The 21,687-nt window shown below is 39.7% G+C and overlaps 1 protein-coding gene across 4 annotated transcripts in view; it reads left to right on the forward strand.

The window, feature by feature from the left end:
• The window catches only part of FBXO21 (F-box protein 21), a 149,898-nt gene that overhangs the window by 30,959 nt on the left and 97,252 nt on the right, over positions 1-21,687 (forward strand). For 3 of the 4 annotated variants that reach the window (XM_074296765.1, XM_074296775.1, XM_074296783.1), the window contains exon 11: positions 176-333. In XM_074296765.1, the coding sequence (XP_074152866.1) occupies positions 176-333 (158 nt within the window). Of the gene's footprint in view, positions 1-175; positions 334-5,278; positions 8,350-21,687 lie in introns of those variants that run through there. The other variant, XM_074296793.1, reaches the window with a different exon arrangement.

The following is a 21,687-nucleotide window of genomic DNA, read 5'->3' on the forward strand; positions in this document are numbered from 1 at the left end:
ATGACCACACCTAGAAAGGGAGAGGATAGAGAGAGAGCTAGAGAGATAATGCTGAAATCCTTTTCTATACCGGAAACAGGGAGGGAATTCCTAAGCCTGCGAGCCATGGGCAGGGCCCTCTTCTGTTTCCCCCAGGACTGTTCTTTTTGACCATCCTCCATGTTCCTTACTTTAGGTATGGCTATAACTGTGTGATCTACGGGTGGGACCCAACCTGCATGATGGGACACGAGTGGATCAGAAACATGAACGTCCACAGCCTGCCCCATGGCCACCATCAGCCGTTCTATAACGTCCTCGTGGAAGACGGTTCTTGTCGCTATGCAGCCCAAGGTGAGTGAGCAACCGGGAACTGTGTGTTTATCAGTGATCCTGACTCCTGAGGGTGCTCACCATCTCCAGATATGGGATGTCTCTACAGTAAGCCACTGCTAGGGCTTGTCATTACTGCCCTAGGGGCCTTTGAATTTGGTTCAAAGTGAGCTCCTCTAAGAAATAGAGGGCTCCATGAAAGAAGCCTGGTGAAATGCTTCCTCTACACTGGGCCCACAGACAAAGGAGGAACATTCCCGGATTCTGCAGGAGCTCCCACAGGCAGCCTGCCAATAGCCATAGCTAAAAGTCTGAGGGGGAAGAAAGGGAGAGGCCTTTTGCAAAGGGTGGGAAATGAGCTGGGCCTTGATGGAGACCTGGGGAGGGAGGAAGAGGAGAGGCAGAAGTCTGAGACAGAGAAACCAGTAAGGACTCTAGAAGAGACCTTCGAGCTCATTTATCCCAGGTAGGGGATTGCTTTATTTCCCAGCAGATCATCATCACGTTTGAACATATTCTCTTACTTCCTTGTACCCGAGACTTAGATGTAATTCAGACCCCAATAGCCAACATTTCTGTAGTTTGAATATTCATATTAACTTTAAAGCAAAACTTCACCTGGGAAAGAAGGAACGGATATGGGATTTGGAGGTGCTGTTTCTATGGTCTATCTAATTTTCTTGGATTGCATTTCCCCACCTCAAAAAAAACAAACAAACAAACAAAAAAAAAACAACTCTGCAAGAGACAGTGCTACAGGTTTGAATTTTGAAAATATCTGTGAAATCCCTGGGTCACTTATGTGCTTAAAGATAGGAATAGGAGCAACTAATGTCCAGAGATAAATAACTGTGTCATCAAAGTAACAGACAAAAATAAAAATACAGATTTTTAAGGATGTTATCAGACACTAGTTCAGCAGCAGTTTGACTGATTTTTAAAACTATCATTTATTATAAATCAGACACTAGTTCAGCAGCAGTTTGACTGATTTTTAAAGCTATCATTATAAGTTTCTGAGCCTTTGGTGCTTCAGTGGATTCATAGCCTATCCAGTGAATTCACCAGTAAGCTGGTCAGACCCCATGCAAACCTTCTCATTATGTCCCCCTCTAGACCCTCCCTTTGGAGTGGGGCTTTCCTCATTCTCTTGACACTGGATGCTGGTGGAATTTATCTGTTATTTAAGGATCTTGATATGTGATCAGCGTCCCCATTGCTCTGGTCATCCTAATGTGAGAACCGGGTTTTGTCACCTCCTATTAAAGTTCGTTTTCAGGTATTTGTAAGGCAAGTTAGATGGTACAGTGAGTAGAGCACCAAACTTGAAGTCAGGAAGGCTCATCTTCCTGAGTTCAAGTCCAGCCTCAGATACTTACTAGCCGTGTGACTCTGGACACGTCACTTCACCTTTGTGAAGTGAAGGGTGAAAGTGAGAGCCTTCACCCTGCCTCAGTTTCCTCATCTGTAAAATCTTTGCCAAAAACGACCCCAAATGGAGTCAAGGAGGGTTGGACATAATTAAAAAACAGCATGTGGTATTTCTAGATTTGTTTAGTTAAAATTTATTTCTGTACAAAATGTCCTTCTCTGATTAAATTTTCCTGCATGGTTCTAATGGTCTTATTACTGTGAATATGTAAAAAGCTTTGCAGACCTTAAATCCCTACTCAGATGCTATTAGCTGTTATGATGATGATTAATAGCTCAGGCCTACAAGAGCTACCATTTTCTCAGTGAGGGCACCCTGACCTCTTATTAAACCATCTCTGAGTCACTTTGGCCAAATTACTTTCATGACCACGTATCAAATCTTGGGATAATTAGCTTTTCTGAACTTAAACAGACTTATCCTTGAGTGACAGATCCATGTGCAAAACTTGTCTTATTCAGTAGGAGGTAGCACAGTTTGTACTCTGCTGCCACAGCTTTTTAGAACCCAGGGCCACCCTCCTAATAATGAGGATCCGAGTAGGACATTAGTGAAGCGTTACCATTAATAGAGACCTCAGCCAATCCCTGCATCCCTTAGACCAGTGGTCCTCAGACTTTTTAAACAGGGGGCCAGTTCTCTGTCCCTCAGACTGTGGGAGGGCCGGACTAGAGTAAAAACAAAAGCTCACCCTCTGTCTCAGCCCATTTGCCATAACCCGGCGGGGGCATAAACGTCCTCAGTGGCCGCATCTGGCCGGCGGGCCGTAGTTTGAGAACCCCTGCCTTAGTGAATTAGCCAATGGAATTGATACCAAATGAATTTAAATAATATTAATATTTTAAATGCATTTAAATACATAAGTATTACATGTAATTATGTAGATATGTATGTATGTAATCTATGTAATAGGAGATCTACTCAAAATAAGAACTCTTTTTAGCAACTAAATGTGAAGGTTTTGCCACCAGAGGGCACATTTTGCCACTTTTACAAACTCATGGCTTGTTAGACCTGTAAGAGACCTTGGAGATAAAGTGTTCCGACTTCCTCTATAGAGAAGGGAGCTGAGGCCATCCCAGCTGGCTGAGAACAGTCTCCCTCGCCTCATTTTTTAACATCTCCAGACATCTAGATCGTTCTGTTCCAACTTAAAGCTTCCCCACTCTTCCAAAAGCCTAGTTCTTAGTGGCTCCAAGATTTCTGCCTTGCTTTTTTTCCCGTGTGTCATCGCCTCAGTGAAGGAGTCAAAGTCAGATGGCTTTCTCAAATGCGAGGGAGCATTTTTTGTGGTTTTCTGGACTTTCACAAGTCTATGTTGTAAATGCTTCGGCACAATACACCATCATATGTCCTTTCTTTGTCTTTCCCTCTCCCCAAATAAGTATTTGGGTAAGCTTATTCTAAATCCTTCTCATTAGATCAATATTTACCGCCTCCCTCTGATTTCCAGTCCCTGGGTAGTCGGTGTTATCGTGATCAGCCATCTTGACCATCTCAGGCACAGAGCTGCCCCTTCCAGCTTCCTCACTCTGGCCACGCCTCGCCCTGCCAGGCTGTTTACCCAGGAAGTGACCAGCAGCCAGGCTGTTTACCCAGGAAGTGACCACAGCCAGACTTAATGCTTCTCTCCAGCCGCTGCCAGTGATGGGGACAGCCTCTTTCCCCCAAACAATTGCCTCTCCTTCGTGTCTGCTGCTTGTCCCAGTTCCCAGGGCACCGTACGTGCTGCCGTAGAGGCAAGCTGGCTATTAACAACATCCTAAATAAGACGCTGACTCTCTTTACCCAACGCACCTCCACTCCCCCCCGGAGGTACACAGCCAGCCAGCACACAGCATATAATAAAACATGAAGGAGACCAAAGCTATAAATTGTTGGCTGAATTACTAGAGAGAAACTAGAAACAAAGTCTGTTGGGATAAATTACCCACCTGAATTAACTTTACTTTAAACTCTCTGCCTGCTGTGAACAGAAGAGGCCTCTCTCTGGAAGGCAGGTGTAGGGATTGTCTCTTGGTAGGATTCCTTCCCCTCCCCATCATCCTGTCTCCCCTTTCTAAATTTGGAAAGCAGAAAATGCAAACAGAAGATGGGCCCCAGCTTGACTTCCCCCTTGTCCAGGTTTCAGCCTGCTATGATTACATCATCCTGAGCACTCCCTGAGGGCTGCTTGTCTCTGAATCTTTGCTAATTGGTTCCTCTTGCTACTGGTTACAAATAGCCCTCAAAAGAAGGGATGTTCCCTTAGCCATTAAAAGTCTGGATTTTGTCAAAGCCATTGGTGCTTTCCGGGACTTTTACTGTCATAGCATTACCGCAGATGCTCTCCTCGTAAAGAGAGAATCCATTGATATATTTTTTTTTATTATATAGCTTTGCTGTGAGGAGCCTGTAGTCAGACTTTTAAAGAAATACTTTACTTCTTCCATGTTGGGAACTAGAGTTTTCTTCTTGATGAGGAAACGGAAGCATTCCACGGGAGCCCTGCTGAAAGGCCAACGGTATATTCGTGGAACTCGAGGTAGCTTCAGGATACATCTCAGAAAACCAAAACCAGAGTCCTTATTGTTGTAGTCATGCTCAGCTTCATCTCTCTTGTGCTGGCTGTATAATTAGAAAATGGGAGAGCCAGAGCAGTGGTTCTCCTGAGACAAAGAGCAGAGGCTAACCCTGGCTGTTCCTAGTATGATATGACAAGATCCTAGATCTAGATTAGAAAGGCCCCTCAGAATCTTTGGCTGACAGATAAGGAAACTGAGTCACAGAGCTGTTAAGTGACTTGGCCAGAGTAGCAGAGGTAATATGTTAGAAGGATATTTGGACCCATCGCCTCTAATTTCAGAACAAGTGTTATTTCCACTGGCTCTCCGGAAGCATTTGAAAAAACTGTCATGTTTTCCAAATCTGGGAGCCGTGGGAGAAGTCGCCAAGATTGATGGTGACTTGTGATGAGAGGCGGCAGCAGTCCGTGGGAAGCAAACTGGATGTTTCCTAACCAGGAGACTAGGAACAAAGCACTTACCTTTTCAGAGCCTCAGTTTGGTTTGGTTTGGTTTTTTCCTGTCCAGTGGGGACTAAAAATGTTTCTACGACAGAGCTCACAGGTTTGCTGTGAGGAACAACTCTGTACGCCTTAAGCCACTCTAATAACATGTTGTTATTGATAGTTTTCTGTAAAGAAAAACTTCTTAATATTCAGAGCTCTCCAAAGTGAAAGGGGCTGCCTAGGAGCTTGTGACTTGCGGTGTAATCCGAAGTCTTCAAAGCTAGCTCCCTGCCTTCCCTCGCCTCCCGCACCGAGGCCCAGAGAGGTCCAAGTCATTGTAGACTGAAGATCCAACCAGTATTCTCTGGGTCCAAAGGCGACACACGAACCACTGAAGCGAACGCTCCTTATATACCCATAGCCTGGCCGCAAGGCCCTCTGAGGTCCCACCAGCTCTGAGCACTTCTGAGAGGCTCATTCTGTAGGGAAGCACAGAGTTCTCCAGATAAGTCTCCCATGTTGATCTGCCTCTCTTGTTCCAACAGAAAATCTGGAATATAACATGGAACCTCAAGAAATCTCTCACCCTGATGTCGGTCGCTATTTTTCAGAGTTTACTGGAACTCATTATGTAGCAAACACGGAGCTAGAAATCCGGTACCCAGAGGATTCAGAGTTTGTATGTGAAACCGTACAGAATATTTACAGTACCAAGAAGGAGGACAAAGAGTGAGGGTGGACGGAGGACAGTAGGCGAGTGAGTGCGTCTGCAACAGCTGCCCTTCCCTTCTGCGAGGACCGGCTTCTGGGAGCACATGGTCCCCATGGTCCTCAGGCTCAATCTCCAACCAGGAATTGCACTTCTTAACCAATGATATCAGCTACCTTCTAAGTTAAATAATTCTAACGCGTGCTAGCGCTCCGATCCGAAGATGACGTCACCTGCCTCCGCCATGAGTGAAATCATTTGGAAGGCAGTACGGTCGGTCGGTGACACGGCTCGTCCTGAGGAGACAATTTATTAGGAATTATTGTTCTCAAGCTCTTATGGTCAGCACTGTATTTAGCCTCCTAACCATTTTTTAAATCTTGTTGCTTACTGTAATTTGTGTCCATGAGGATTTAATTTTCTGAACAAGAAGGGGTCATACATGCTTATAATAATTTTTTAAATCAAATTTCCCTCGGAATTTGTGCAATCGTAAGTCGAGTTTGTCTTGTTTATCCATGAGTTTAATTAAACATTTGGAAATTAACTTGTAAGGGATCCTAAAAATGTGGCTGGAAAGTCTCCGGGCCTCTCTATTAGAGACCCTCATTTCAATGAATTTAAAGGCCATTGGAACTTTCCTCCTGATCTTTGTGGGAAGCTTCTTCTCTAGCGTGTGGAGAGCACCGTCCATTGTCCTATCCTCAGTTCCTTCCCCTAGCTCATGAGTTCACATTCTTACCCCAACCAGAGATTGTTCTCTTCTATTTCTATCACCTCAACGCTATTTCGAGAACATTCTTGAGAGGATTGTGCTCTGGGTTTTTCTATATGGACCCTATCTGGCTGCCTTTGAACTCCCTAAATTTGGCAATTGAGAAGCGATCATTGCCAAGGGATCAGGTCACTGATCTATCGCTCTTCACAGCATGGACGAGTGCCCATCTGATGCTTAAAGCCAGCTGGGTGCCTTCTGACCCCCAACCTCCCAAGACCTAAAAAAGGCGGTCTGATGACCTGTCTCACCTTTGACCTGAGCAATACAACCTACCGGGAAGGAGAAGGAAAGGATCTGTTTCATACCCCTTAGGAAGTCCCGAGGGCCAGAAAGCATCAGCACAAGCAAACTGTAATTAAGTTGCTTGGGAACGTCTGGGATGGTAGACCAGTAGTCTGCTGTTTTCTTCTGAGATTTACTTGGCTTGGAATGTGGAGGCGCGAGCATTGAGGCAGCTTTGGTAGACCCCTGCGCTTTTCACAAGCTTGACAACCCTCCAATGAGCAAATGCCGTATATCAGGGGACTGGGAGCTGCTGCTGGAGTCCGCTTCTGATCCTCATGCCTGTAAGCTTAAGGCATTGCAATTAATGTAGTAAAAATAAGGTTCTAAGGAGGCGGATGTGCTCTCCACTCCTCCACATTCTCTCTGTTGACTTGCATGCATTATTTTCTCAATGTGTTGATGAATGTTTTATTTACACAGTAAAAACCCTGGTGACCACAGCAGCTCTGGGAAAGGCCATCAGAGATCACCAGGCCACGTAGCATTAAATAGCCTCACGGAGACCGTGGCTGCCCAGCTCCTACCAGCTCAAAAAGGAGCTTTAGCCACCCTCCACATCCCTCTTCTGTCCAGACTCAAGGCAGCTCACTTGGACTGGAGTTTGAAAGTGTGAAAGTAAATGATCCTTCAGGGAGACTCTTGGAGAGCCTGTCCTGCTTTAGAGGGAGAACTTGACAGTGAAATCTTACAGAGGTAAAGATCAGAATATGGTTGGTTTTGACTTGGTTGAAACAATTGTAAATATGTATGTAGAGTGTTTTTAAATGTGCTCCTTAAGTGACCCTTCACTTGGTTCCAGGAAGGAGGTTCTTAACGTAAGCTGTCCTTTGGGCACTTTATATTTTTCTAAAAGTCTGTTTTGGACCCAATATGCCAATAAAGCATAAGTTTCTCTTGAGAAATTGCCAAAACTTTTGTCCACTTTAAAGCAACTTGTTACCGCAATCTGTAAATAGAACCTTTAAGTGTTTAAAAAAAAAATGTTAAATGTTTGGACATAATATTTTCATCCCTTTTCCCAAAGTGAATATAAACATTTGAATTTTGAGGTATAATTAAAAGATGATTAATTTTATCCAGACTATCACCAAAGGTGACCTGCCAAATTTCACATCATGCCCACAACCTAGAAGTGACATGAGTAAAATGTCTCACCTTTTCTGGCCTAAAAATACCCCCCCAAAAAAATTTGTATTCTGTACTAAACTTTGTATAACACTGGAGAGTAAAAGTGGGATAACTTTGCATGTCTGATTTCGCTGAAGGATTAATTTTTACAAGCCTGTGACTAATCATTCAGAATAAATGTTTGTAATGCAAAAATGTACACCTTTTTCATGATCACATTGGGTGGGTGGGTGTCATAAAATAAAGAGATAGAAAAAGTGAGGGTTTGGTGTTCGGGCACATTTAGCTCATTGAAGAAATGTGGTCAGTGACTCTTGTGTTCAAACCAACCTCCCTTGAAGCAGCAAGATTTTGATGGGAGAAAGTGAATCTTGTTGTTCTGATTAATGTGTAAGTTGTAATTGGGTTTAGTTCCATCTCCCTTGGTTGCGTGATTGCTTCTTTCTATCAGGTCTTCAAAGACAGAGGCATTTTATTCGGAAAGTACTGTTTGATCAATCATTGTTATATTTTACGATGTCTTCGTAAATCTAAGCGTGTTTGCAGTGACAGGCACTTCCAATTCTGGATTGTCTGACTTTTGCAGTATTCAATAAAATTGTGTCAGCATTTACAGGCTCTTCTTTATATCCCCAGATCCTTTGATCTCAAATATTTTTAAGTCATTTTTATTCAAGATGAATAAAAGTAAATGGCTTGAAGTCCTGCCTTCCACATTTCTAAGTGCCTTTATTGTGGCTACAAGACAATATTTTAAAATGAAGATTGAGTGAATTCCCGATATGAATTTCCTGTTTGTTCCTGTATTTAAATAGCAAAGATGGGGAGAGTGGAGATACATCGAATGAAAAATGCTCCCTACCAAAAAAAAAATGGTCCCTAATAATGTTTCAATGTATTTGCCTTATTTTTAGACAATTTTCCCTCTGGGCATTCTAATACATCATCCAGCCAGGATTTCTTCCCTAGGAGTAGGACTCATCAAAACCACGGTGGGAGTGGGAGTAAGGATGTCATCTGGGGGGGAGGGAGCGAAGGATGAGGAGAGTTGAGGGTGTTACTTTTCAGTGCCGAGGGTTGAGATCTCGAGAAGGTGAAATACAGCTTCTTTTTCGTAATCATTCATTTTGTATCCCTCCAGAGCAGATATATAGAACATCTAACCATTGACCAGGATGTTTAACAAAAACATGTCAATGTTTAGCAAGAGTGGGTTGGTTCTTCCTGTGTGAACTGCGTAGAGAGCCTCCCCCACCTCTTCTTCAGCCAAGAATGGTGCTGGGGAGTTGATGACAGACATGGCAGTTGCATGGGAGAGAGGGGGAAGTGTACATGGTTAAAACCAATAGCTTTTTATAAAATAGCATCAAAAAAAACAACAACAACTTGGAGGGATGTAATGGACAAGTGGCTGGTAGAGGATCAAAAGAACATCTGGGAAAACAGGGAATTCTGTAGGTATTTAAGTGGCTTCCAGAGTATTTAATATTCTCTTTCTTCCTTGAAAAGGGGAACTAAGTCCAGGAAAAGTTCAAATCTGGCCTCAGACACTTACTACTTGTATGACCTTGGGTCAGTGACAACCCCTATTTGTCTCAATTCTTCATCTGCAAAATGGAGACATACTGGAGAAGGAAATGACAAAGCACTCTAATATCTTGACTAAGAAAACCCCACAAACTAATAAGCGTGGAGTCCATAAAATCAGATGCAACTGGATAACCATCTTCCTCGAAATGATTGAAATTGGTGGAAATCCAATATTCAGATTGACAAAAAATTTGATTTGAGTCCACATCATTTTCTTATGCAAGACATAGTTCTTTTTAGACTTGAGAAGTTGATTTTTTTCACCATAGTCTTTTTGAAATCATAATAATTAACATTTATATCATGCTTTTTAGACTTAGAGTGCACTTTTTCCCAACCCTGTATTGCACATACTATCCTCACCTTGCAGGTAAGGAAACTGAGACCTAGAAATACTGTCCATGCCCTGTCTTGCCCAACTAATATGGAAAAGAATCAATATTCCAAATCAGGTCTTCTACAGTCAGACAAATTGTTCTCTCATATCCCCTTTCCTACCTTTCTTGTTCCTCTATTCTGTAGGTGTACTGGTCTACTTGAGGCACATGGAAGCTCATCTTCTACCTCCATGACTGTCCTCTTACCTCCAACCTTATCTCCCTCCTCATTAGGGTTTCTTGGAATCCCCAGTTTCCTTCAAAATTCACTTCCATACCCACCTTTTTTTTTTTTAATCTCCCTCTTCAGTTACTATTGTCTTCCCCTCCAAGGTTACCTTGTATCCGACTTGTATCTTGTTAACTCCTTAGAAGGGTATGGATTTTGTTTGTTTTTCTGCCATCCTTTTAAAATAAAAACTCTTATCTTGACATTTCTTAGCTGTTAGTGCTCATCTCCCTTCAGATCCAACCTTCCCTTCTGACAAATAAAAATAAAGCAGAACTATCTAACATGGCCATATCTGATTATTCTGAGAGGTCCTTACCTTCTGCCAGGAGATCTAAAGTTCCATCATTTGTTTCTTCAAACTTGCATTGATTTTTCAATCACCCCTTTAGTGAGTGTTTCTTGCCCAAGGAAGTATATAAACATTGTGTATATTGTTCTCTTGGTTCTGTGTATTTTATTTTCCATGTGCAACTTCCCATGTTTCTCTAAATCCCTCATATCCATCATTTGCCATTATGCATTAATATCACATTACATTGAAATTGTTAGGGCATAGATGCTACATTTGGAGTCAGAGATTCCTATCCCAGCTCTGCTACCTGTGTAAATGACTCTGGGTAAGTCATTTAACTTTAACTTAACAGCCTCGATTTCCTATCTGTTTAAAAAAAAAAAAAAAAAAAAAAAAAAGAATAAAAAGGAATAAAATAGATGACCTGGAAAGCTCATATTAATTCTAGCACTTTCATCCCATGCAGTCTAGTTTTCTCAGCTAATCCTACTCAGTGGGCATCTATTTTGTTTCTAGTTCCTTGCTATCAAAAGAATCACAAATTATGAATGATCCCATGAAACTATGTTCCCAGTCACTTAGTATGAAAAATGCAAATAATCCCATATCATGTGAGAAACACTCAAAGGATCCTAAATGCTCCAAAACATGTTGTGAAATGATGATAACTAAACTCGGCCCCAGAAAGAAGTATGAGAAGGTACCTTCCCACCTTGCAAAGGTATGAGGGACTATGGATATGGAAAATTGCTTATAGTTTTGAGACCTTTTTGATGTGATAATTTGCTAGTTGTTTGTTTTTTAATTCCTTGTTAGAAGGAATGGCTTTCTAGAAGGGGAAGAGACATATTGGAAAATGCAGGTGATGCAAAAACAAAAATCATTAATAATTTTAAAATTAATTTTTAAAAATTCTCCCCTAGCCCTAACTTTAGAAAACACTGAATCTTGACCTCTTCTAATTTTTAAAAATAGTTTGACCTCTTATATTTATATTGCATCCTTTTTGAGCACATTTTTTTCTATAGTATTTTGTGCCAAACTGCATTCCCAGCAGTTTTTGTTTAAAAAAGGAACTCTTCTTCCAATAATATGTTTTTCAAACACAGGACTATTTTTTTAAATTTCTTCTATTTCTTGCTAATCTAACCTGTGCACAGTCCCCATCTGAACTGACTTTTCTGTTTTTTCAACTGATGCCAAGTTGTTTAGATTACTGTTGCTTTATAATGTGAATTATCACTCATGTTTTTATTATTACTTCCCTTTAATACCTTTTTCCTCCAAATGAATATTTTGTTATTGTTGTTTTGTCATGTTCTATAAAGCATTCCTTTTTGAGTATTTGAATTTGAATTGTAGCACTGTCTATTAATTTAGTTAGTATAAGGTTTTTTTGTGGTTAATTACTGATATAATCTTGAATAGTGAGTATTTCTCAACTTTATTTCTTTTGTTTCCTTAAAAAGTGCCTTCTAGTTTTTTTTTCAAATAATGTATGTCTTAGATTAATTCCCTGATATTTTATGCCTTTTTTAGTTATTTTAAATGACCTCTGTCTTTATTTCTTCTTCTTGACTTTTGTTAGCAATATATAGAAATACTAATGACTGTTATGGATTTACCTTGCTGCCTTGCTAAAGCTTTTATTTCTACTTCTTTACTGATTCTCTGGGGTTTTCTAAGTACCCCTGTGTCATCTGCAAATAGGGTTATTTTGTTATTTCCGTTGCCAGTATTTATACATTTGATTTTTGTCCTCCTACCTTATTGTTATAGTTAATGTTCCTAGAACTAGTTCATATAATATCGAATAGATGGGGCATCTTTGTTTCCCTGTTAGAATTTACAAAGCTTCTAGTGTTTTACCATTGCAAATGATGTTAGTCCCTTGGTTTTAAGCATATGCTTGTGATCCTGTTAAGGAGAAGTCTTCCATTCTTGTCCTTTAATCTTAAGGAATCTTAACATAAATGTGTGCAATTGGGTGGCACAGGGGATAGAGTGCCATGTCTTGAGTCATCTTCCTGAGTTCACACCTGGCCTCAAGATACTGAACAAGACACTTAACCCCATTTGCTTTACTTTTCTCATCTCTGAAATGAGCTGGAGAAGAAAATGACAAATTATGCCAGTATCTCTGCCAAGAAAACCCCAAATGGGGTCATGAAAAGTTGGACACAACTGAGAATGATTGAACAACATAAATGAGGGCTGCGTTTTAGCAAAGGCGTTTTTGTCATCCACTGAATTAATTTTATGCATTTGTTATGGTGGTTGCTTGCATGATTAATTATGATCATTGTTCCAACACTGAATCACCCTTATGTCCCTGGCATGAATCTAATTTCGTCATAGTAAATTATTTTCTAGGTATATTTTTATAGGTCCTTGTGAGAACTTAGAACAAAAATTTACATCAATATTCATTAATGAGCTTAGTCAATATTTTTCTTTCTCTCCTTTTTTCCTCCCTTGTGGCGGTGACAGAGTTATATGTGTCTCATAAAAGGAATTGGTAGAGTGTATCTCTTTAGGGGGAGAGGGATAATTTTTTAAAGCATGGGTATGAGTTACACTTTAATTTTAATTACTCTTTAATTTTTTTTCTTTAAATTTTGATGCAATTCATTTATAAATCCTTCAGTGACTTTACCCACTTTGGCTCATTCAGTTTGCTTTTCTGAAAATGGAATACTCGATTTCTCTATGCCTTGGCTTTTGTTTTGTTTTTTTTAATTTCTCTTTAGACAATTTATTTTTTGTAGATATTCATCAATTTCTTTTACTTTCTCAGTTTTGCTGTGTAATTATGTATAGTAGTTCCTAATAACTTATTTCCTCTGTGTTATAAGTTCACTTCATTCATTTTTTATTTTGGTAATTTAATTTCCCTCTCTTTCTTTTCCTTAATCAGGTTAGCTAATGGTTTATTGATTTTGTCAGTCCTCAGAAACCCAGCTCTTAGGTTTGTTTATCAATTCTATAATCACTTTAGTTTCTAGTTCCTCAGAGTCTCCTCTAATTTCCAAACTGCCTTCATTTGTACTTATTTTTAGATTGCTAATATGTTTGTTTTCTAATTTTCTAATTGCATGCTCAGTTTATTAGGTCTCTTTGTCTATATGGTTAACATAAGTTTTCTTAGATATACATTTCGCCTTGAAGATTGCTTCAACTGTATCCCCCAAGTTTTGGTGTATTGCTTCATTTTTATTGTTATTTGTAAACATAATTATTTATCATTTCTATCATTTGTTTTTTTGACTTGATCCTTATACAGGATGTTATGATTTATCCTCAAGTGAGACCTTTGTCTTTTGCTTATATATCACTATTTCCATTACATCTTAATCTGTAAAGAATGCCTTTATCATTTCTGATAAATGATAAACTGGACTAAAAAAGTTTTAACTAACTTTTTCCTGGCTTTAAGTTTGCAAAGCACTTTATATGTTATCTCATTTAGTCCTCACAACAAGTAAGTCCTGTTATTATATCCATTTTATAGATGAAGAAACTGAGACTGAGAGGCTAAGAGACATGCTTAAGGTCATACTTGAGGTGATTTGAACTCAAATCTTTCAGATTCCAAATCCCACATTCTGTCTACTGTATCACCTAGTCATTATTTGACCATAACTCTTTTATTCATTCACACATTTGTATAAAGACACTGTGGGATGTGGGGATTTTACTCTGTCCATCTTCCATTCTTTTGTGATCTGCCTCTCAATATTACATCTTTAATCTTTCTTCATCCCCAAAGTAAAGGAAGAAATTGAAAGCCTTTCATTCCCCACTCTTCAAGTCCTGACAGTCATCAACCACCTCCATATTTCACCTTCTCCTTTCTCCATCTGGCAGGTGTTACTTTATTGTATCCTGCCATTTATACTGTTGCTTTATTAATAAAGAAATGGGATTGTTTTTGCCTGAAATAGTAAATCACTTCCACCTTCTGTTCCAATTTCTCTTCTTATATCAACAGCAACTCAGCTTCCTTAGATTATTGATGTTCTTTCTCCTTGCCTCCTCGTTGCTACTCAGGTAATATAAGATCTTTTAAATTTTTTTTAAGAAAAGCAGACATTCATCTACATTCGTGTCCTTTTACACCACGGTCATGAGAAAATAAACAGTTCACTTCTTAGTCTTTCATTACTTTGTGAAAGTATTTAACCTGCCACTTGGCCAATTTACACGTTGATATCATGTGACCACAGAATAATTTTGGGTTTTCTGATTGGCTCTTCTTGAAAGTTGAAGACTCTGTTCCTCACCAGCTATGAAAGTTGTTCATTTACATTGTCATCCTGAAATTTCATTAGAATGTTACTTGGGGTTTCTCTCTGGTGCTGTTCTCTGGATTCTTTCCATCTGAACTTTGCCATCTGCCTCCAAACTTCTGTGGAATTCTTCTGTGTGATTTATTGGTGTGTGCCATTCAGGTTCTATTTTTCATTATATTTGTCTGGAAAAATTGTATAAGATTATCTCTTCACATCCTATTTTCAAGTTCAAGTTCAGCATTCTTGTGTGGTAGAAGTCCTGAGTGTTCTAATCTTTTTGGGAAATTTTGTTCTATTGTTTTCCTTTTCTGTATTTTCTGCCTTTCAACTCTGACATTTTCTTTTTCAGATAATCTATATAGAATATGTGTAGTTTGTCCTAAATTCACTAGTCTCTGATTTTTTTTTCCATAAAAACTCAGATTTCTTTCTTATTTCTCTGATATTTTTACTTTCTTGCTTCTCTGATCCATTGTAGAGATTTTTCAGAGTTGTTCCATTGTTTCAGAGACCTTGATGAATTTGTTGTGTTATCTTTATAGAATTTTGACTGTTTCCTTTGTGGCAAAGTACTTGTTCATTGAAATGGTTTTTTGTTTGAGTTTTTCCCTAATTTTTGTTCATTTTACTTCAAATAGCTTTTGTATAATTTAATCACTTTGCTAATTTTTCTCTGGTATCCTTGATGAAAATATACTTTAATGCCAATCCTTTTCTGTCACAGGGCAAAGCACTTTTCTTCCATGTTTCTTCTCCCACTCACTCAGGCTTCTGCTGACTGGATACCAGTCAGGATATCAAGATTGAATAAAGTCTGTTTCCCTCACATGGTTAACAGTGACCAATTAGGATACTACTGTTAGGAGTCCAAGTGACCAAAGTGATTAGACCTATTCTCCATCTTTACCTGTCCTCTTCTTCTGGCCTCCACCATCCTGTCTACAACCAGAAAGTATAAGGGAGGGGTGCCCTAAGATACTGCTTAAAGAGAGATGTTTCTCCTATGTGATTGGGTCTCCTCTCTAATATTTTTCTTAATTATTCTTATGTTTGCCTGCTTCCTCATATGAGATGGCCATTTTCCAATTAATCCAATCCAAAAACCATTTATTTATTAAATTTCAAAGTACTGTGCTAAACACTTGGGGATACAACTAATAAAAAGATAGCACTTGCCCTCAAGAAGTTTACCATTTAAAGAGGGAGACCACACACAAAAGGCAGCAGAAAAATGGCTAAAGGGAGGGAGGGAGAGATGAGACAGCAGGGGGTACCTACTGTGAGTTCATCTTGTTCCAGAGAGTTGAAACTAGGCAGAGAAGTAGCTGCAAAAGTCTAGTTTCTTCTCTCTGTAAAGGAAAGCACTGGAAGGAATTTGATACTCCACTATCCGGTCCTCTAATCGGGGGGGAAAGGAGACTGATGTAGATGATGTCAATCAAGATTTGAGTGAGCAACTCGCTGTTGAGCTCATCCTTCAAAGGGCATCTAGTTCCAAAGAGTTGAAACCACATAGAAGTAAATGCTGAGTGGAATGAATTTTAATCAAAGCTCTACTTCTGATCTCCCTCATCTACTTACATATCCCCTAGAATCCACACTCCTCCACAACCACCCCTCTCCTTTCTGGCCTGATTTACAGGTCTCAATTTTTTTTTATACTTTTTTTTTTTAATTAATTTTATAATTATAAAATTTTTGACAGTACATATGCATGGGTAATTTTTTACAACATTATTCCTTGCAGTCACTTCTGTTCCAAATTTTCCCCTCCTTCCCTCCACCCCCTCCCCTAGATGGCAGGCAGTTCTATACATGTTAAATGTGTTATAGTATATCCTAGATACAATATATATGTGCAGAACCGATTTGGATTCAGAAGGTAAAAATAACCTGGGAAGAAACACAAAAATGCAAACAGTTTACACTCATTTCTATGGGTCTCAGTTCTCCCAAAGAAGGCTAATTTCAAAAGTCAAGAATATAAAATTGCAGTGAATATGATGTTCACTGAGTTATCAGATCTTTATTCTAGGTTATGGAATAGGAATAGGAAAACAAAAGAAAATGGTTCTCTGGCTTGGCCACTTAGACCTTCATTTACTTTATTTCTTTTTCTGTATGAGTGCCTTTTGTGTTGGTTTCTTTCACTTATCTTCTTGTCATTTCTGAGTTTTCCTCACTTAAGATCTTTTTATTTGTGTTATTCAGGTGGGGTATAACGCTTCCTCTAGGAAACATTTTATTCTGCTGCTTCCCTCAGAGTCTCCCGAAACTTTTTATAAAAAATATTTTATAAGGTATTATATACCCTCCTGCCTTGGCATACAGAATATGTCATGACAAAATTTAATCTTAATAAGCATTAATTAATATTTGTACTTACGCATTAGACATTGTGAAGATAAAAGATAAATAAGATATAATTCCTGTCCTCGAGAGGCTTAAAAGTCCAATGTAATTTCTATCCTATACTATTCTAGATCATACTTATTTATTATTATTATTTTTAATAAATTCCCTCTCATTTTTTGGAGAGCTCCTCTCTCCCAAGAATGGAGTAAAAACTGCACAATCTATCCCTTTGACAGTGGACAGCAGCTCCATTTCTTCTTTTTTTTCTTTTTGAAGGGTTCAGTGACTTGCCCAAGGTCATAGTCAGGAAGTGTTAAGTGTCTGAGATCAGATTTGAACTCAGGTCCTCCTGACTTCAGGGCTGGTGCTCTATCCACTGCACCACCTAACTCCCCCTAGCAGCTCCCTTTCTGCAGTATTTATTGAAACAGATTTTAAAGCATTTGAGAGATTGGAATTGGACTAAGATGAAAGATCCACTGGTATCCAAGGGGGCTCAGACACCAGCTCCTAGAACTCTGTATCTGATGTGAATTCTCACATGGGCAGCCTCCCCTGGCCCCCAAAAGCTTTCTCCAGTGTCTGTATCAGTGCCCTTCCTTACCCAGTGGCCTTTTGCTTATCAGCATTCTGAGCACCCATTTCTCCCTGCATCCCCAACAGGGTACCCATGGCAACTTCCTTGTCAGTTTCAGCCCACACTCTTTCATCTCCTTCACTTTCATTTTGTTGATGGGGTGTGAAAAAGATTATCCCTCACCATTTCAAGTGTTTGTGCTAGCATTATTTTTGGGAAGCCTTATCCTTAAGGAGCAAGTTCTTCAGAGAAGATAATGATGATGCTTCTGAAACTACAGTTTTACTTAAACCCTCATGATTTGACCTTTGGGCATGATCTTAAGCATAAGCCACACACACACACAAGATGTATTTTGAATACTGTGGGTTTGAAAATCCTCTTTAGTGATTTCATGATGAAATAACTTTCTCATGAAATCACTTTCTGCAATCATACTGCATATTCTGGTGCATGAATTCAGTTATTTAAGCTAACTTTTTTCACAATTTAATTTGTTTTGTTATTACATTTTAACTGTCTTCTTCTTACCCCCCTCAATCATCACTAGAGAGAAGGCCATCATTAGAGGTAGATAGATAGACTGACACACGGACACAGAGAAAGACACATGGAGAGAAATAGAAAGGGATGAGAGAGAGAGACAGAGAGACAGAGAGATACAGAGACAGAGAGATATAGAGAGACAGAGAGATACAGAGAGAGAGATACAGAGACAGAGAAGGAGAGAGAGAGACAGAGATACAGAGAGAGAGAGAGACAGAGAGATACAGAGAGAGAGAGAGACAGAGAGATACAGAGAGACAGAGGAGAGAGAAAGAGAGAGAGAGAGAGATTGGATCATTTTCCACACTGAGAGAAAGATAAAGAGAAATGCAGAAAGACTGCTAGGGAGAGAGACAGACAGACAGAGGGAAAGAATTCAGGGACAGAAAGTCATAAAGAGACAGAAAAATAGAGAAAGAGGAAAGGAGGGAGGGAAGAAGGAAGAGAAATGCAAAACCTTACTATGAGTGCTTCTCTTTGTCAGTTCTTTCTCTAGAGATGGGTAGAATCTTCTTTCATAGGTCCTTTGTGGTCTCTTTGAATATTTATAATACTCAAAATAACTTAGTTGTTCACAGTTGTTCTTTAAACAATATTACTGTTACTGTATACAATATTCTCTTGGTTCTGTTCATTTCATGCAAATATCTAAGCTAACTTTGGAAGGCAGGAAAATACCGAAAAATATTACCAGCCAAAACCTTAAGATGGTTCATTTTTCCACTATTTCTAGCACTCAGAAGAATGACCATCTTGTCTTTGTCCTGTGTCCCTTGATTCACTGGAACAAGTATAGCCCTCATCAGTCTGTTTTGTCAGTGTTGGGGTAAACCATTCCTAAGTGGAAAAGCTACACAATTAGCCTATTGATTTTCATCAAATAAGCATTCTGATCCTGTGTATCATTTTGGAAAGTCCAAATTACTCCAGAAAAGATGCTGGGCTGGAGAATCTGTATTTATTCCAGATAAATAGACAGATAAGATAGATAGATAGATAGATAGATAGATAGATAGATAGATAGATAGATAGATAGATAGATAGATAGGCAGGCAGGCAGGCAGGCAGGCAGCAGGCAAACAGTGAACATAGAATAGAAGGGAAGGAGGAAAGAGAAAAAAAGGAAGGAAGGAAGATAAAGAAGGAAGAAAGAAAGGGAAAGGAGGAGAGAAACAAAAAAAGGAAGGAAAGAAGGAAGAAAGGAAGGAAAAGAGGGAAGAAGTTAAGGAAGAAGGGAGGGAGGAAGGGATCCTCATTTTCACTAGATCACTGCAGAAATAAGTCACCCTCTGCTCTTTCTAGTGGGAACCACTCATTTAATATTGGATCTCAGCCCCCTGCTTTATCTGTGTTAGACACAGCAGTCCTCAATTGTTTTATTTGAAACAAAAGAATCGAATCATTTGTCTTTTCGGAGCTTTTGACTCAAGCATCAAGAATGCCAGACACATTGTTAAAGGAGAGCAATGCAAAGGAGCAGGGGGTGGTGGGGGAACAGTCTCTCAAATCAGCTCAAAGATCTTGTAATCAGTAGTGGGAGAGACAAATGTACACTCAGGTACATACAAGATGCAAACAAAATGGTAGCTTCAATAGCTAATAGAATCTTAGGCTTCATTTAGAGAAACATGACATCCAGAGCATAGGAAGCAGTGGTCTCCTCATGCTCTTTACTCAGACCACAGATAGGGTATTGTGTTCAGTTCTTGGTGCCATATTTCAGGAAGGATATTGAGAGGAGAATAATCACTATGATGAAAGTCCTTGAAACCATGCCGTAATAGAAAGAGTTGAAGAAATTGGGGGTGTTGAGCCTGGAAAAGAGAAAGCTTGGAGGGAGGATGATGGCTGTCTTTAAAAGGGCAGCAAAGAGGCAGTGTGCTGGACTTCATATCAAAGGGCATAGTTTTGAATCTTGACTGCTACTTAGATTTGTGAATTTGAGCAAGTAATTTCTTCTCTCTGGGAGTCAATTTCTTTATCTGTAAAATGAAGAGTAGTATCAAAAAATGCAGAAGGATCAAACATGTGCTTGTGAGTTGCCCAGAACCAGAATAAAATGTAATTGGGAAATGTTTACCAAAACAAGTAAAAATGCAATAGAACATAGAAAATGTTAATATGTGGTTTTCTAAGTCAGTGTGCAGCTCCAACTAGAATTATATATATGGTTTACTGGCTCCAACTTCTAGTTGACTTTTACATCAATGGATTAGATGGTCTCCAAGCCCCTTTGCAACTTTAGATCTAGGATCCAAAGTAAGGGCTATCACTGAGAAAATATTTGATCTAAGTCCCTTTTCTTTCTTTCCTTCTTTCCTTCTTCTTTCCTTCCTTCTTTCCTTCCTTCCTTCCTTCCTTCCTTCTTTCCTTCTTTCTTTCCTTTTTTCTTTCTTTCTTTCTTTTCTTCCTTTCTCTTTTTCTCTTTTTCCTCTTTCTTTCTTCTCTTTCTCCCTCCTTCTTTCTTTCTTTTCTCTTTTTCTCTCTTTTATTCCTCTTTTTTTCAGAGGAGTCTTTGGACATTACCAAACCAGCAAAAGAAAAAAGTTAGGAACTTCAGGTCTACTCTAGAGTATGATTTTTTAAATTAATTTTAATCTTATAATTTTTTAAAATTTACTATTGGGATAAATATTATTCCCTTCATTCACTCAAGTTGTTCATGGGACCATTTGAGGAAAGGGATCATGGAACTGGGAGGGGGCACGCTGATGCTGAAAAGAAAGATCTGGCTCTAGGTCTGGGATCCACATGTTTGGGGCAGATCCCTGCAACCCTGAGGCTGTGTGGGAGGTGGGTAGGCCCCCTCAGAGGTTTGGTGCACACCGGAAAGAGACAAGCAGATGGCTCCCAGTTAAAGGTAGGGGGGAGGACATGGAGCAAGTGTTTTGCTCTTAATTTGGTAGCAACTGGCTGATCTAATTGTTGCTGTCTAGGTGGGGTGCAGAATGGATGACTCATCAGAACTAGTTAGAAAAGACTTTTATTCCTACTGGAAACGAACTTGGAGAAAAAAACTGTGCATCCCAGGGCTTGAAAGCTCCTTAATTTGTTGGTAGAGAACAATGCCCCCCCCCAAATGACTCTGATGCAAATAAAAGAAAAGCTACTCACAGCAGAGAGAAGGGTGACCTAGGTAACCAGCCATCTGGCTGCACCCAATTGGCTTCGGGCACCTGGGGCCCAACTCCAAAGAGGCCTGGGAAGGTGCCCGTGCTGCTCTTAGGAGCCGAGTGCTCCCCTTTGGCCTGTGGGGCGAAGAGGGTAATTTTCCATTTTTCTACACAAGGTTATTCAGAATAAAGCAAAATGTGCTCCCAGCACGGGGTTATGATTTTCATCCTTTCAGTTTTGTGCCTTTCCTTGTCTGTGCCTATCTCTCTGTCTCTGCCTATCTGTCCCTCTGTCTCTGTCTGTCTCTGTTTCTATCCCTCTCTGTCTCTCCCATCTTCCATCTTCTCTACTCTCACCTTTCTTTCTTTTCCTTTCCTTTTTCTCCTCCCTTCTCCTTTTTCTCTGTCTTTTCTCTGGGTCTCTGAACTCTTCCATGTCTCTGTGTACATCTGTAGGTCTTTTCCCCTCTGTCTCTCTATTTCTCTGTCTCTTGTTTCTATTTCTGTCTTCCTGTCTTTCTGTCACTGTCTCTCTGCCTCTGTATCTGTCTCTCTGTCTCCATCTCTCTCTGTGTATCTCCCTTTGTCTCTTTCTCTTTCTGTCTCTCTATTTCTCTGTCTCTTATTTCTATTTCTGTCTTCCTGTCTTTCTGTCACTGTCTCTCTGCCTCTGTATCTGT

The sequence above is a fragment of the Sminthopsis crassicaudata genome, chromosome 1, assembly GCF_048593235.1.
Source record: "Sminthopsis crassicaudata isolate SCR6 chromosome 1, ASM4859323v1, whole genome shotgun sequence".
Classification (NCBI taxonomy): Eukaryota; Metazoa; Chordata; class Mammalia; order Dasyuromorphia; family Dasyuridae; genus Sminthopsis; species Sminthopsis crassicaudata.